The sequence below is a fragment of the Lathamus discolor genome, chromosome 3 (assembly GCF_037157495.1).
Source record: "Lathamus discolor isolate bLatDis1 chromosome 3, bLatDis1.hap1, whole genome shotgun sequence".
NCBI lineage: Eukaryota > Metazoa > Chordata > Aves > Psittaciformes > Psittacidae > Lathamus > Lathamus discolor.
In genome coordinates this window covers 477,248-493,813 of record NC_088886.1, presented here as the reverse complement: position 1 = coordinate 493,813, position 16,566 = coordinate 477,248, and the positions used below count along the sequence as shown (strand labels likewise).

Genomic DNA, 16,566 nt, shown 5'->3' with positions numbered 1-16,566 from the left:
GCTGCCACACATGGAACAATTTACACTGCATGCTTTAGCTGTTGACCTCCAGCCCAAGTACTCCTGTTTTCCTGCCTCCAAATAACCGCTCTGGTGCTGCCTTTGCAGAAATGGATCTCCCTGCTCCTCTGCCGAGATCCATCCTCATTGCTGAGAAGTTTTTGCACTGGGTTTTGGTTGGTGGTGGTTGTTTCTTCTTGGGGTTCTGGGGGGTTGTTGGCTTGGTGTGGTTTTTCCCCATCTGCCAGACCCACATGCTGCAGGCAGCTCCTGCTCCATTTCCCTACTTGTTACAGCAAACCCTGGCCTCCAGCCTTCTACAGCTCCATCTGTGATTGCAACAGCACCAGCAGCATGTCCCCTGCAAGAGAAGCATGTGAAGTCAGCCCGTGGTGGGCAACTGCAGCTCTGTTGAGCTGCCATGAGCACAGGGGGGGAAAGGAGTGCGTCTCCTAAACCCAGAAAGAGATTTCTATGGCCAGGCTGGACACAGGGGCTCGGAGCAAGTGGAAGGGGTCCCTGCCCGGGCAGGGGTCGGCGCTGGAGGAGCTCAGAACAACCCCGGCCGGGATTCCGTGAACGCGGCGATCGAAGACGCCCCTTGTCGGGCGCGCGGAGCTCCCAGCGCAGGCTCCCGCCCCCCCGTGTTCTGCTATCGAGCAGCCCCGCACAGCCCCAGCGCCCAGGGCGCTCCCGCTGCACCGCGGGGCCTCCCCCGCGGGCCCCGGCAGCGGCACCGAGCCGCCCCCGCTGACCGGCCCGGCTCTACCCACCTCATCCGCGCCCGCGCCGCCCCGGCCCCTCCGCCCCCAGCCCGGGCCCCGGCAGCACAGAGGGACGCGTGTTTGTATCCAAACCTTTATTAGAACAATCCCCAAGAGCTGAAAACAGTGAACAACAAAGGGGCACGCTCCTGTTAGCAAAGGTACTGCAGCAGCGCGGGCCCGTTTCTCCACAGCAGAAGCAACAGCGTTTAGAGCTCGAACTGTCTTGCTCGTGGCAATTTGGTTTTGTCAAGGTGATAATTTAACAAACACATCAACGAGATAGTGACCTCCATCCCGCTCCTTAAACAGCCTTTTCCGTGATTTTACAAGCCGGCGTTTGGGAGAAATACATGTGGATGCTCTGCAGCAGAGTAACAGACAGTATCAGTAGCACCAGTGTTACTAGAACATGAATAAACAGTTCTTTTTCCAATTGGACCGCAGCGCAGTACAAATTAACATCACCTCAAAAGCATCACCTGTATCAAAAGTTTAAAAATTTAGCATAATTTATAAACATTTCTAGAATAGAAAATGGTCAGTCTCAACGTGGAGGATGGGCTTTATGCGTATGGCAGACAGACGTGCCAGACACACTAGCTTCTCCCCTCCTGCTCTCAGTACCTGAGCCCAGCTGTCTCCACAGCAACAGGTACAATGGTATGGGCGCTGGAACCCAAAGCAGAACCGGCGTTCCCAGCTCAGGAGTTCACCATGCCATAAATTAAAGCTATAAACGACTGTACTACTGAAAACAGAACATCTTGCATTGGTTTTATTGGATTATTTGACCATGGCCATGACAGGTTTCCTCCTGGACCACACAGTCCGTGTCTTCACCACACTGCGGGAGCTGCATCCCGCAGCCAGACACAACCAACAGCTCTCCCATAGTTCACTGCATATCAGTTAACTGGAATTAAGGAGAGCATGCCTTTCCTTACCAATCCTTTCCTGTTCTGTAGTCTACATGGTGCAAATAAACTTCAGAACAGAAGCCAGGTGAAGTAACAGCCTGTAAGGCACTTTGAGACAACACAGCTGTCCAGGCTGAGCAAGAGGCCCAAAGGAGACAGACATTACACGTCACCCAGGAGAGCCAGGCTGTTCTTCCCCATCACTCTTCTGACACCCGCTTGCAGAAGAACACTTACTGACTGTCCAGAACCAGCTTGACACTGCACCTGCCAAAATCTGTTTCCTGTTCTACAGCGGAACATGCAACTTTACAATATCTCATCCTTCTAAACAGTAGTGTCCAAGAGACCATTCAGCATCCTTGGGACACCTGAGAATCCGCTGCTGCATACTACTTGTTAAAAAACACCTCAGCATAAGAAACAATGTCATCTTTCTCATTTCTTTGTTTTGTTTCTGGGGTTACTTTTTTTCTGGTTTTTCCCCTTTTTTACAAAATTTGAAGGCTTGACATAAAACCTTTGGTATAAAATGTGTAAATGAAAGCCATCCATTAATATATCCTAGGGAGGCACAATGAACCCAACCAGAACTAAACCAAACATGACTACGGGGATGTGATAGCAGGTGCTTTCTACTGTCTCAGTTTCTATGTTCTGCTTGCTCATGGGGTCCATAAATGGGGCTTTCTGCCTTCCCAAAGCTTCTCCTAGGGCCGGGAAGGACCACGACGTGCCAAGCCATTTGCCAGCAGTAGCACAATGGGCTTCTGCCACGTGTTCGGTCCCAACATCACCTCCTCTCCTGCACTGTCAGCACCAGACGCCCACCAGCATGTGCCACGTCTGTCACATGTATCACATCTGCCACATGTGCCACAGGGCTGTGCCTGATGGGATGGGTGGGCACATCGTCACCAACTCCCATGGGCTCAGAGCAAAGCGCACACAACGTAATTCACTGTGTTACAGACACAGCTACTACAGATTCCACTCTCTGAAGTGAGGGATGGAATTTTCAATTTTACACTAAATAAAGCAACAAAGGACATGTCCAGATCCATGAACATCACCACTAGGACCTCCTCTGTGGTGCAAGGCTGCAGACTCTGGCACACAGGATGAGCTAAGAACCATGATAATAAGTTAGTCTTAAAATATTTTATGTTATACTTTCCCAAGTAATTACTTCTATTAATTTCTACTTAATTCATTAATAGCAATTTATTTTTTAAAGCCAATCTTAGTATTAAATCATTCTGATTTATTTATTGATTCTAGTGATTACAAAATCTACATGGTATTGCTTTATATTGTCACAGTTCTCATAATTATATCGTTAAGAAAATGGCTTTTAAGTTTTCTCAGAAATGATGATCACATTCTAAATAATTTCACAAAATAGTGAGTGAAGCAAATTTATACATATATATATTTACTGTATATAAATAATAATACAATTTAAAACTTTCACTTTTAGAAATTCCTTTAGTAAATGCATAGGCTTGTTACAAAAGTCTTCTAGTCAAATGACTGTCTACTATGTCTATTATGGTTTATTCCTAATAAACTCTATGGTTACATTCATATGATAAAAAACCACACTGTGTTCAGAAACACGCTTTTTCAGCTGAGCTCCCAGTAAGACACTCAAGTCCAATAGAAATATAGATTCCTTAATGCAAACTAACCACACAGTGCTATTGAAAAAATAAAATTCAAAATAAAGACTTAGCAGACGGGCTGTGATCAGATCAGCTGCTCCTTTGATCACAGAATGGTGACACAGACCCCAAAAAGCTACTGACTGCATTCTTGGAAGAGACTAGAATGATGGGGGGGTGGGGGTGGGGGTGTTGGATATTCAATGCCATGCACATAAGGAGAAAGGAATGATGATGATGATGCAAAACTTCATAGTTGGAAGCCTGTGTTTTTCTGAAGGCAGGTTCCTCAGCACTTTCCAAAAGTCAGGTTTATTCTAGGCTAAGAGGGGTTCTCAAAATCTGAAGGTGCCCACAACCAGCAGTTCTATTTGAAACTGTACACCTTTACATTCCTTGAGTCCTAAACCAGACCCCTCAATTTCTGCTCCAGGGAAAGTGCTGCAGTGCCAACCCAATCACAGGGAATGCACGCGAGTACCCTGTGCTTGCACATCAGCTCACCAGGTTTTGAGACCCTGCTGTGCCCGTGCCAGCAGCACAGGGGTGGTACCCACCATGCATCAGCAGGACTCCAGACCGGCCACATCAGGGACAGTATTTCTGCCTCTGTAGTGCTTAGAGTTATCATGAACTGGAGCCATGAGTTGTTAAGAGAGCAAAATCACTTTGGGATGTGGATCATCAGGAAATTTTCCCCAGAAATTTGCATTCAGATCATCTGGAACAGAATTTGCCTTTCCCTTTGTGAGACCAAATGACTCCTGGGGCTAGGAAAGTATGTCAAGTGCTGAACTCCTGTAAGAGGTCTGGCAGAAGCATGGCACATGCCACTGCTGCAAGCAGACAGCAATGGAATATCTTACCCACTCTGGTGGAATCCATGAAAACTAGGGGCAGGACCAGTGTGGCTGGGTCCTTGGGCACCAATGAGACCAATAAATTAAAACCTTTTCAGCTCAGCTCATGGCAGTAAAGGACTTGAGAAGCACTCCGGTGTAAGACTTCTTCCATGAGCAGAGCTGCTACTAACCCCAGTGACACTTCTACTAATGGGAGGGTCATTAAATGGAGCAGAATATTAATGTGCTTTCTACCAATGGATATTGTTCTAATGACAAGGCAAATTTAATAATCAAAAAGCAAACTAAATCTTTTGGAGCATGTTTCAGTATCTAAATAATTCATGCTGCATCATGAGAAGAATCGAGTTCAGTGTGTCAACGCATTTCTGTGTGAGCACCTGAGAGCTTGGAGACCTGCTGAAAGAGCAGGCCTGGCCCTCAGGACACGCACAGTCACTGCAATGTCTTATTAAGGAGCCCTTCTGAGCTAGGCAGTGGCAACAGAATTCCTTGCACAACTGCAGCCAAGGCTTTATTCCAAGTTAAAAAAGACTGCATTTGGTTTTCCTTTCAGTGCAACTCAGCTCCTCATAACGCAGAACACAATCAGAGATAGGGGGATATGAAGTGCATCTCTCTCACACATCAGCTAAAAATGATACATTCACCATCTTCTACCAGATGAAACTTCTTTTGTGAAACCACAAATCGAGTGCAGTGGGACCTTCTCTTGATTATACCATCTTTCAAGCACAACTCACAGAAAACCTCACTTTAAGCAGGACCAGGTATAGTCTCCTCTGACCACCTTCTTTGGGACCTGCAGGGTACCATCATTTCATAAAAGACGCAGATGTGGATGTGATTAAAATATCACTATGTTTTTCAGTGTAGGGAATCATTAATGCATGTATAATCACAGTTTAAATAGCTGTGAACCAGCTCGTACAAAAAAATACAATCATAGCACCATATTTACAAATTTAGTACCATCTCCTAGGTAACCAGAGAGTCTCAAACAATCTTTTATGGCTGATTAGGTTATGTTAGTGCTTTCAAAAAATTGCCTGAATTTCTTTTACAAATATACACTTACAAAAAGAAACGTTATCAAAACTGCTGTCATCTAAGGCAGCAACTTGTGTTACAAAAGTTATTAAAACATCATTATAGACTTAAAAAAGCTTCAAATTTACATTTTCCTTCTCATAGGCACTCTATAAACTAAAACGTGGCCTGTTTTCACAGATGTTAGTTTAAGCACTTAAACTAGTTAAATGTTACCAATGTTGCTCATTTTTTTTTTAGATATAAGCAAAAGGAAAAAAGAATCACCCATTAACCAGAAGCATCATTTACAGTTTTTACTTTTGCCTACTTTATACAAGTTTTGCTTAAAAGTGACACTGTTTTGATGTTGCAGTTTAGTGTATGTTATCCCACTGCCTTCTTAGGGCTTAGCTCCTTCTTCCCTAGAATTCGGTGAAGGCTAGCTGACATGAAGTAGGGTTTTGCTGTAGATCCATCATTTCTTTCCAGGTCTTCACCTGAATTTTCACAGCAAAAGCAGCCAGAAGAGCAGACAGCAGTTCAACCACACACACATTCAGAATTGAAGAAAAGAGAGAGCAGAAGAAGACCCAGTATTAAAACCAGTCTCAGTCAAGGCAGTTCAGCTGTACTGTTGACAAAGGACACTATCAAATTTCTATTTGCTCAAACCAGAAGAGGTTTTACACAAAGCAGAGACGCAAACATCTAGCCATTTTTAAATGATGGCAATATATGCAGTTTACTCCCCAGGTCTCTGGTTTGGCAGTATAGGTGGGAATTCTCAGAAACACTCATGCCTCCACAGAAGCCTGGCATTTCTGGCTTGAAATTTTGCCCCAATGAGAGCTGAGGATCTAAGCACTTCTTAAAACTGGACCCTTTTTCACTACCTAAAAGTTCTGAAAACCTGATGCCACAAGTGCACAATATTCTATATGATCTCCGGCTATCCATTACTGAATTACTGCATGGGAAGCAAACCAGAATATGAATTTTAAATAATGAGGCAGACATACTGCTTTTTTTCCTCCAGGGAAAGGGAAGAAGGCTGTGACTAAACTGGGTTCAGCCCAGTGTTTGTGCCACGCAGTAGTCACAGACCAGTGAACTATTTCACACTGATGAGCAATCTAGAGGGAGTGTGCAGGGAAGCACAGTCATTGCAAGTGCAACCCTGCTGAGGCCAGAGAGAGAGCACTACAGATAAGGGCTGGCCAACGAGGTTAGAGGAAGCAAATCTTCAGGTATCTCCAAGGCAGTATATACCCTGTGGCTTTGGAATGAATTAAAAAGAAAACCGCTAATATTTGAGTGCAGCAACAAACTTTCTACATTTAATTAGTTTGATCAATTTCCATTTCACTCTAAAAAACAGCAGTAACTTACTTATGGAGTGTTATTAGTGCTGCGTCTGCCTGTGATTATGTTTGTTTAGAACCAAAGTCCATAACTCAAGATAAATAGCTTTCAACTAGACATTAACTTTCAGTTTTCTGACTGATTTTGTTCCTGTAATTCTCTGGCCACCCAGTATTTCCAGAATCACTGCTAACCTTAGTTCCTCGGGAAGCAAGGTTAAGAAGGTGAATGTTTAAAGGAAAGAAAGACTTTATGCTATTGTAAAAGGAGTATCAGTATTACCATGTTTACCTTGCCTCAGCAATCTACTATGCATGTGCTAGATTAAGCCTATGACTATAGTCAAGCCTATGACTAATGCTAAGGGGATCAGTATCACCTTAGCATTATCAAGTAATTCACCAGTTGCAAGAGCAATCACTACCGTGCAGCTTCAACTCGGGCCTACCAGAATGACTTTGATTGTAGGAAAATTTTATCTTTATTTAATTCTATGAATCTAAGAAATTGAATGTATTTTGCAATAAGTACATCCTCTTCTTATAGTCATGTCCTAATCTGAGACAGATTTTTCTTGTGACTTCAGTATTCTCTGACTGGACACACCAAACAGCAGTAGTCCCTCTGACAGTGCCCAAGATGGCTTGCCATTGGCGGGTCCAAGGGACAGATAGTTTGTTAAATGGTATTTTACACAAATTTAAGATATTTCAGCATAATACTTTGTTCAGGGCTGTTAAATGGAAAGAAACATATATACCCTAACTATTCTATGATTCTACAAACATGTATACCAAAGAATAACTTTGCTATTGACAAAAGGTTTGAGTAAATAATTTCTGTATAGGGCCCTTCACAAAGCACCCAGAAAAAAACTGTTAATGAAAGTTAAGGAACGACTGAAAAACAAAAGCCAGATATCCCCAAGAACCAGACAGCTACCTTCCATTACTTAAATTAATTAAAACCGAACACTGAAACACTTCTGCACACCAAGGAGCCAGTCTGAAAAGCAGTTTGTTTTTCATAGTCTGATAGCATGTCCCCAGAATTCTGTAAGGAATGGATAAGGTGGTTTTCTACTCTTCCTGTCACTTGCAGGTATTAGTGAAAGAAACCATGGTACTTACAAAAGCAGAGGAAAAGCGTGTCAACACACATTGCATAGACGCTGAAGAACCCATGTGCAACTAGGTAGGAGCCAATAATGACTGTCTACAAAAAACCAACACAATAAATCCTCAAATTCAGTTTAGCATCAGTGCGGCAGTGGTAACACAAGTCAGAAGCCTAGTCTGCTAAGCAAATTCAGGAAGATTTAATGGCACCTCTGTAATTCTACCAAAGGTCACTACTTCTGGGGAACGGGATCACAGGCTCAAGACACTATATTCTAACATGCAGTAGCTGCTGGCTTTCCAGCTGCCAAATTGCAGCCATTTCAACCCCCAAAGAGAATATATGCCGAGGATAGTCTGAACTCCTGCAAGTTTATTCTAAAGAACCCTCATCCTGGAGATGTCCCAGAGCCTAGTGTGGCTACAAAAGGAGAAAGAGATGCATCACAAGTCTCTTCCACTAGAAGTCACACTGACATTGGTGCTTCAACACCAGCCTTTGCAGCTCAATCCTCACCTCAGTGGACAGTATGCCACTGAGAGGGTAACAACAGGAGCTACTACCAGACTATTCCCTGAGTAGTCTGGACACTTCAAATTGCTCTCAATGGTCAGGAGAGTAGGTAGTTGCCTTACCAACAATGGTACCCAGTAGTAATTTAAAGTTGGTGCTTCCTGTGCGATGACTGGTATCTTCTGTGTGAAGAAAAAGAACGCAAGAACACCTGCAAGAAGCAGAAAAGATCACTGATTCCTATACTGACTCTGATTTCCTGAGACTAAAGAGTGGATGACATAAAACAAACAGACAACAGAACCAAGGTTGGTTTAAATATGAGCTTCCAACCAGTAAATTCCTCAACACCAATTATCTCCTGGATCTGCATTCTGACAGAAGAGATATGTAAATGAATCAATTACCATAAAGATATTCATGGGCCCAGAGAGATTTTAATGAATTGTTTTGCTTCATCATTCTACTGGATTTAATAGCATAATTAATACATGATGATAAACAATACGATGACATGGGATAACAAGGGCCAATGGGTGGATCTTTTGTAACATAAAAAAGACTGAGGAAAAATCTGCTGCTTTAACTTTTATTGCTTGAAGAAATACTGAACTACTTCAGATTAAATGGAGAAACGGCAGTGCTAGTGATAAGCACAAGAGGTTTAGAACAGACCAATGCACCTGTAACAGAGATCACCCAAAGAGTTTATTCTTGAAGACGACAAAGACACAAATTAATTTCACTATTCCATGGCTTACATTTTGGAGAACATGTTTCAAACCAAATTTGTTACCCCAGCTGAAAGTCAGGCTAGAGTAATGACAAAGTATCTTAGATCTGCTCTTGGGACTAGTTTTCAATTTTTTATTAAAACAGATTTTGTTACTATTTTTTCTTTCTTAGTATACAGGATACAAAATGTGGTTATTTGTAAAATAATGATTGAAGCAGCTGTGACAATTGCGAATGAAGTGAGGGAACATGTCAACCCAATTTCTGAGAGTGTTCCATTTAAAAAATAAAATCACTTTTCTGCCACAGAAAAGCATGAATAACATATTTTTATATTTACTGGTAATTAAGAAACCCCTTTATAGCTTATAGCTATAAAGGTTTAGTGTGAGGTGTCCCTGCCCATGGCAGGGGGGTTGGAACTGGATGATCCTTTCCAACCCTAACTATTCTATGATTCTATGATTCTATAATGAGTTTGAATACAGAAGAGCTTCAGGCCCATCTCCTGCAGACCTGCCCCACCTCCTCCAGTTACGGAAAAGATGCTGCCAACAGCACATGGGGCAGATGGAGAGGGGGGAGAAAGAAAAGAATCATTTTAGTTCAATCCTGTAAACCCTACAAACATCAGAAAGCTTCCCAAATGGTAAGACCCATGAGAACCTCTAGCTGTTAACTAAGCACATATAACCATAGCATGCTTGTAGGTACCAGAACACAGAATGTTGGAAAAAAAAACCATTAGCTTACCTACACCACCAGCAACGAGGATTTTCCCCAGGAATAAAAGGAAGTCTGTAACTTTGTCCAGAACTGCAACTCTGTCAGGAAAGGACAAATGATACACAATCATCATCCAGACACTTGTATTAACTTCTGCTTAGATCTATAGTTTATCTACAGATAATTCACAAACATGACCAAGAAGGTGTCTTCTGCTGGTTTTATGGGCTTGACAATACAACCACGCAGAAATGCAACACTGAGATGGGCTTTGTCACAGCCTGATCCTAGGAAGCAAAGCAACACTGAGCCTCTTGGTGAGTTAATACAGCAATATTGATTGCTGCAGTTGAAGACCATTCACTGCTCTTGACGGTTAAAAAACAAAACAAAACATCAAATTATGTTTATTTCAGCCTTTCTTCTAGGGTCACAAATAAACCAGGCAAGAAGAGGCAAAATACACACTGAAAAAAAAGAGCAATGTTTGTAGGTCTTCTTCTTACTTTGTCCCATCTGGCCACATTTCACGACCCCACACCATGCCAAATCCACTATTTTAAGATGTCATGGTACAACACTGAAGGCAGGAGGCCTCAAAGCAGAGAGACAATCACCAACGGATGAATTAAGGTAGACAGCAGAACTGACAGTAAGTCTGCAGCCCTTGCTGAAAGCAACAGCAGGGAGTTCCTGCTTGAAATACTTCAAGCCTGTCTTACCAGAAACTGCAGGTTAATAATGGGATGGAAAATGAGCTTTGTATCATCAGCCTGAAGGCTATGGATATGGTAATGCACACCACTGACTACCATGAAAGATGAACGCTAAGGAATATTAAAGAGAGTAAGTCATCATTAACCTGTCAGAATTCAAAATTAGCCAAATACACAAGACAAAAACATCTCAGTTTGGAACAATGAAAAGTACATGCCTGGCTTTTAGCTATTGCTCTTAATGATTAAGAGCAAAACCACAAATGGCAGGGAGGTGATATTAGGAAAGCAAATGAAGGCAGCTTCTCTGCCCTATTGCACAGGCATGGGCACCACTGTGCCACTATTACAGAAGAGTAACGGAGTGAATGCACTCCATTCTCCCATCTCCAGTTCTTCGCTCTAGTTTCTTAAGCATCCTTTTCATTTTCCTATTTCAGCCTTCCTCTCCATTCATCTCCACCTCCCAGTCCTTCACTTAATTTAAATCACCTAACCAGTTTTATTGTGTCTCTTGCTTGGCAATCAGGCTGTCTGCTATTGTATCAACATGACCTACTCCTAAGTTATTCTTCCACTATTTTCTGATCTCACAGTAGTACAGGAAGAGCCAGGAGTCATGAGGAAAACTACTGATGAGAACAGGGAGCTTGGCAGCAGTCTTCATAGTAGGGAAAAGAGCCAGGGGAGTTCCCAGCACTAGGGGATATGTGGGTATGTTACAGATACTGGTTTGGAAAGCAAAGTACTCTCTTCTTCCACTCCTTGACACCCCATAAGTTTTCTGGTTCATTCTGAAGACTTAAGTATTTCTGTTTTCCTTTTTCACAGACAGTGAGTGGGCCAAAGTTCAAGAAACACACATATGGCAGATGATGAGCACCCCATTCCTGTATATCTGCAGGTCTCCTATCAAGGGCTCCATTGGCTCCTTGGAGGAATCTATACTGGATGCTTGTGAATTTGAAAGAGCAAATCACAACAAAAACTGTTGGTTTCCATCAGCTTTGCACAGGTTGCTGTGCTGGAGAGCCTGCTGGCCATGTCTGAGGACAGAAGCATCTTCCAATAATGGGAGAGGACAGAAGTCTGTCTTCAGAGCGTGACAGCAGGAAATCCCGACATTCCAAGTCTGGGGGGCAGCCCCTTACCTCACCACATTCCGCATGAGCAGAAAGAACGCTTCCTTCGCCGAGGTGCAGAAGTTTTTACCATAGATGGCAATCTGCAAAAAGCAGTAGCTGTTCAGTATTCAAATAATGAGGATCCCCCCTTGTGTGCCAGCATCTTCCAGAGCATGGTTCTGGTACATGCACTGGGACTCAGGTGAACATAAAGCACTTCCCCCAGTCACCCGCTGCCTCTCAATGTTCCCACCAGGTTGGGACAGAGTATTATCCATCTTTTCCCTTCAAATGACCTGGTGACGAGTGTGCCACCTCAGTGATCTGGCAGGCAGGAGACGCAGTACTGAGTTTGCCAAGTCGAGCAAATAAGGTACTTGCTGAGGGATTCTCACATCGCTTGCTACCTGCACTAGATTTATAGTCAGTGGAAAGGACAGGCACTTGTAGAGCAGAAGTGAGTCGACCCCTGTAGGTCTCTCCTTGGACCTGACGCTGCTCTCAATAAGAATCAGGAATACCAGTATCAAAGTGGATTTACATCAGCATAAAGTAAAGCAGCTAAAGTTATTCAGGAACAAAACCTTTTCTTCTTCCTGGAATAGCATCTGCCAGGGTAGGATATACTAGAACAGCACTCAGTGCGTTCAGTTTACCAACTGTAAACAAGATAGTCAACAAGAATACTTCCTCTTCCAGATGGCATTAATTTCTAACACCAATTGCATGAACATGGGTTATAATGGACCCATTCCAGCCACCTCTTTTGAGATAACAAGCCAGGACTGTACCATTCAAACAATGAAATTGCTTCCAGTCAGAGCATCCTAGCATGACATCTGTGTGTGTTTATTTAGATGAAAATCTGGAAGTTCTCTTCTGGAAGCTAAGGGTTATTTTAGAGAAATAGCACTACTGCTGCTGGTAGAATTTGTGCTTTTAACTTCCAGGAGGAAGTACAGATACCACATGCCTTATACAAACACTGCCTCCAAACAAGTGTCATCAACATGCCCTATCAAATGAGCTCATATTCCTGTTGAAATCAGGATTTCAATTGCTGATTCAGATGGGGAGTTAACCAGTTATGCCATCTCCTCCCACCTACTTTGGGGGGTGAGGGTGATGGACAAGGACAGGCATGAAAAGAAGCTGAGTTCAGACTCAGGGAAAACAAAAAATCTTTTCCATGGTAGGACCCCATGCATTCCTGACAACTCTTATAAATCCCATCACTTTTCCAGCAGATTCTAGTACTGCTGGCTGCTGAGCCATTAGGAGTGGCTAGGGTATTTTAGCGCCCCAGACAGGGAGACCGCCTGCAGAGACAGCACATACCATGATGTAGGCATTTCTGTTTATAAATTTTAAGAATTTTTCCAAACACCAGAAACAGCATTTGAGGCAGCAGAGTAGAAATCTAGTGAAGGAGTTCTGTGTACCTGGAAAAGAGGAGAGTACTTAGACACTTCAGGAGCTCTGTGTATTTTCTCAGAACATGGAAAGGTATTCATAAGAAAATCTTACATTATGACAAAAGCAGAAACATTTCTTCTTTTCTTCTAGGTACGGACTCTCTTTCTCGACCAAATTTAGCTCAGTAGCTTTCAAATACAGCAGATCCACAACCCCCGCACAAACTTTGCATTACGTTCCCAAGGACACAGCCTCAATTTGAGTAAATCAGCATAAATTCACTGGCTTCAAATGCAACTACAACAGCTAAAGCTCTTTTCATTGACAAAAAACATCTTGGGAGAGGAAGGAAGGGATTTACCAGAGAAGGCCTTGATAAGCTAGGGTAGATTCATAAATCTCACCTTTCAGTTTGTGATCCAAGTACTCCAGTATTACTCTAATAAGCTGGACAATTGCAAGAATTAAGGCTCCAAATGCCAGCGAACCTGTATGGTATCTAAAACAAAATAGATGACTGTTATATTGCACATATGTACATATTTACAGTTATACATGTATGTGCATGTGTGTGTATACATAGAAATAAAATTATAACTGGAGGAAGGCCCATTAGTGGGAATTACACATACTAATGGACCATTACCCTGGTCCACAAGAGAGAGGAACAGGATGAAGAAATCGGTGCTTCTGGTGTTTGAGTGCTGTGTCTGTCTGTGTGGCCAGCAGTGTATACATGTGTTGCATACATGTATTTGGGTGCGTGTGCCTACTGGGCATACCTGCTCAGCCTTGTACTTGGCTGGAGCTGGGGGCATGGAGCTGCAGCAGCCTTGCTGCTGTTGGCCTACAGGATTCAGCCTCCCCATAAAATTTTCCTGACTGGACTGGGTTTGGATGGAAGAGAGTTAGATTTCTTCATAGTAGCTTGTACAATACTATGTTTTGGACTTCTGATGAAAACAAGTGCCCATAACAAAGGGATGTTTTAGCCACTGCTGAGCAGTGCTTACACAGCATCAAGGCCTTTCCTGCTCCTCACCACAGCAAGCACACTGGGGGTGCACGAGATGTTTGGAAGGAACAAACTCACCCCTGCCATGTCCCATACCTGGCAGTGTCACAAGGCCAGCTTTGAGCAAGCTGCTCTAGTGGAAGGTGTCCCTGCCTGTGGCAGGCATTGGAGCTGGATGAGCTTTAAGGTCCCTTCCAACCCAAACCATTCCATGATTCTATGATTCAACATGATTCTATGACACAGTCAGGACAGCTGACCCCAGCTAACCAAAGGGATATCCCACACTATATGGTGTGCTCAACAGAAACAGCTGGGGGAAGAAGAAGGAAGCGGTGGATGACACACATTTGGAGTGATGGTGCTTGTCCTCCAAGTCACCGGTACACGTGATGGAGCTGTGCTGCCCTGGGAATGGCCAAACACCTGCCTGCCGGTGCGAAGTGGTGAATGGATTCCACATTGTGCTTTGCTTGTGCACACAGCTCTGCTTTACCTATTGAATGCTCCATATCTCAGCCCATGCATTCTCACACTCTCACCTTTCTGATTCTCTCCCCTGTCACGCTGTGTGGAGGGAGTGAGCGGTTGGGTGGGACGTGGCTGCCCACCGAGAGGAAAGCACAGTGCTGACTCATGATTTTCCTTTGATGTTGCAAGTCTGGCTTTCCTTCATGTAAAACGTGCACTTGCTGGATATGTGAGAGGGCTCACATCCAGCCTCATAGTCTTACCGTATTGCTCGTCCAAATGAAGAGAAGAGTGGCCATAGTGGAATATCAGCTGGTTTTCGATAGGCCCAGTAATAGGAGGCAAAGGCACCAGCAAGGGTACACTGACCCAACGCAATTGCAAAGTTCACCAGCCAGAGAAAGACAAAGGCATTGGCTAACTGGAAGATGAAGATGTACTTATGGTACAGGCTTTCTCCTCCATAAAAAGCAAAAGTACACTGAGCACCTGGACACAATTTAGTGACATTGGTTGTGTTAAAAGTCTGTACAGGAAGAAAAATAAACAACACAGTGATAAGCACTGAACTCTGCGTTCACAGGCTCTGAAATTTAGCAGCTTAATACAAATCACATCATTCTGCTTGATGTCTCATTAGATCATTAAACACTACACTCCAGTACTATGCAACCTGTTAACATACATAAGGATTTATATTAATGTTCTAAGCAGGTGTTTAAACTATACAGTTGGCAAACAGAGCTGTTTACCCTAACCCTGAAACCTAGAGATATGGAATTTGAATGTCAGAAATATACTTTAAAGATACACAAACGCTTCATTTTCATTAAAGAAAAGCTGCTCATATAAAAAGTAATAGCAAGGAAAAAAGAGTGTTTGAAAACCAGAGGCCAAATCTGGCGCTTGTGTAAATCACCACGACCAAACTGAAATCAACTGAGCTATGCTATTCTCTACAAGCTGCAGAAGTGCCAGAGCTTACCTTCTGTAAGGTAAGACATAGGTAAGCATACCCTTACCTATCTCATGGTATTAAAATAGGAGTAGTCTTTGCATCAAATTACTCTTCCCTAGTTCTGTTGTTCAATTCATGTATTTGCTCAGTCTGGGTGTTAAATAAAACCAGTCAATTCCTAATCCCTTACTTTTTAAGTGTTCGGGTATCAGGATGGTGGGGTATTGTCTGGGATGTACCTAAGCACAGCAGTACACTGACATTTAAACACCTGAAAATAACCCTGACAGAACATTTGATAAATATTTCTAGTTTTCAAAAACCACTTCAATTCAACCCCACACTCAAGTCAAAAGACAAGTATTTTTGGAGCTTCATAAAGGTCATCAAAGCCCAGTAGGCTGCCAAAAGCAGCCTGGCCTCTGCTTTGAAACCTGGCTGGGCAAGTCTGAGGCACAGCTTTCAAATTCTTCCATTGCCTTTTGAGAACCACAAAAATAGAAATCCTCATGAATTCAGGAACACTTTTCTAAATAAACCTGTATTTCTGCATCCTCCTTTCGCACCCAGTAAATGAGACTGATTGATACTCACCTGCTCACAGCCCACTTCAGCAAAAAACCTGCTTTATATCTCTAAATTGCTTTGAACAAAGGAGTTTTAGCTGAAAACAAAGCACTATTTTCAGATTTAACATGAGAAATCGTTAATTAAGATAGGCACATTTTCTCACACTGCATTTAATAGTGATTAAGAAATAACAATTAGTATAGCTCTCACTACAGGTAAGTATTTTTAACACCTACCTCTGGGTCACAAGTCAGGTTTGCATACTTGCACAGTGTTTGATTAGCCATTACTTTATACACAGGTTCTCCTGATGTAGCCAGAAAACTGAATGAGGTATTTTAAGGAGGAATCACAGAACTGTGGGCTTTGAGCAACTCAGGAGTCTGCAGTGGGTAACCACGAGCTCTAAAACACTTGTGCCGGTAACAGGAAAACCATTCTTGCTACGCAGAGATGTGTATGAAGGGTCACAGGCAAGACTGAATGCTTTCATTACTTACAGAACTAAGGCAGACTTCATCCCAGAGCTGTATGCCATGGCCAGAGTGGGCAAGGGGAATAACCTTGAAAGCTGACTCAGTCTCTCCCGCACACCCAC

At 43.0% G+C, this 16,566-nt stretch overlaps 1 protein-coding gene across 3 annotated transcripts in view; it reads right to left on the bottom strand.

Annotated features, from left to right (window-relative positions):
• Nucleotides 1–844: 844 nt before the first annotated feature.
• Nucleotides 845–16,566, bottom strand: part of SLC44A5 (solute carrier family 44 member 5) — a 105,694-nt gene continuing 89,972 nt past the window's right edge. For 2 of the 3 annotated variants that reach the window (XM_065673011.1, XM_065673013.1), the window contains 9 exons: nucleotides 16,205–16,292; nucleotides 14,704–14,966; nucleotides 13,359–13,453; nucleotides 12,877–12,980; nucleotides 11,566–11,639; nucleotides 9,726–9,796; nucleotides 8,360–8,448; nucleotides 7,736–7,820; nucleotides 845–5,740 (listed from right to left, as the gene is read on the bottom strand). In XM_065673011.1, coding sequence (XP_065529083.1) covers nucleotides 5,628–5,740; nucleotides 7,736–7,820; nucleotides 8,360–8,448; nucleotides 9,726–9,796; nucleotides 11,566–11,639; nucleotides 12,877–12,980; nucleotides 13,359–13,453; nucleotides 14,704–14,966; nucleotides 16,205–16,292 — 982 coding nt within the window. In that variant the 3' untranslated portion in view covers nucleotides 845–5,627. The remainder of the gene's footprint in view (nucleotides 5,741–7,735; nucleotides 7,821–8,359; nucleotides 8,449–9,725; nucleotides 9,797–11,565; nucleotides 11,640–12,876; nucleotides 12,981–13,358; nucleotides 13,454–14,703; nucleotides 14,967–16,204; nucleotides 16,293–16,566) is intronic. The other variant, XM_065673012.1, reaches the window with a different exon arrangement.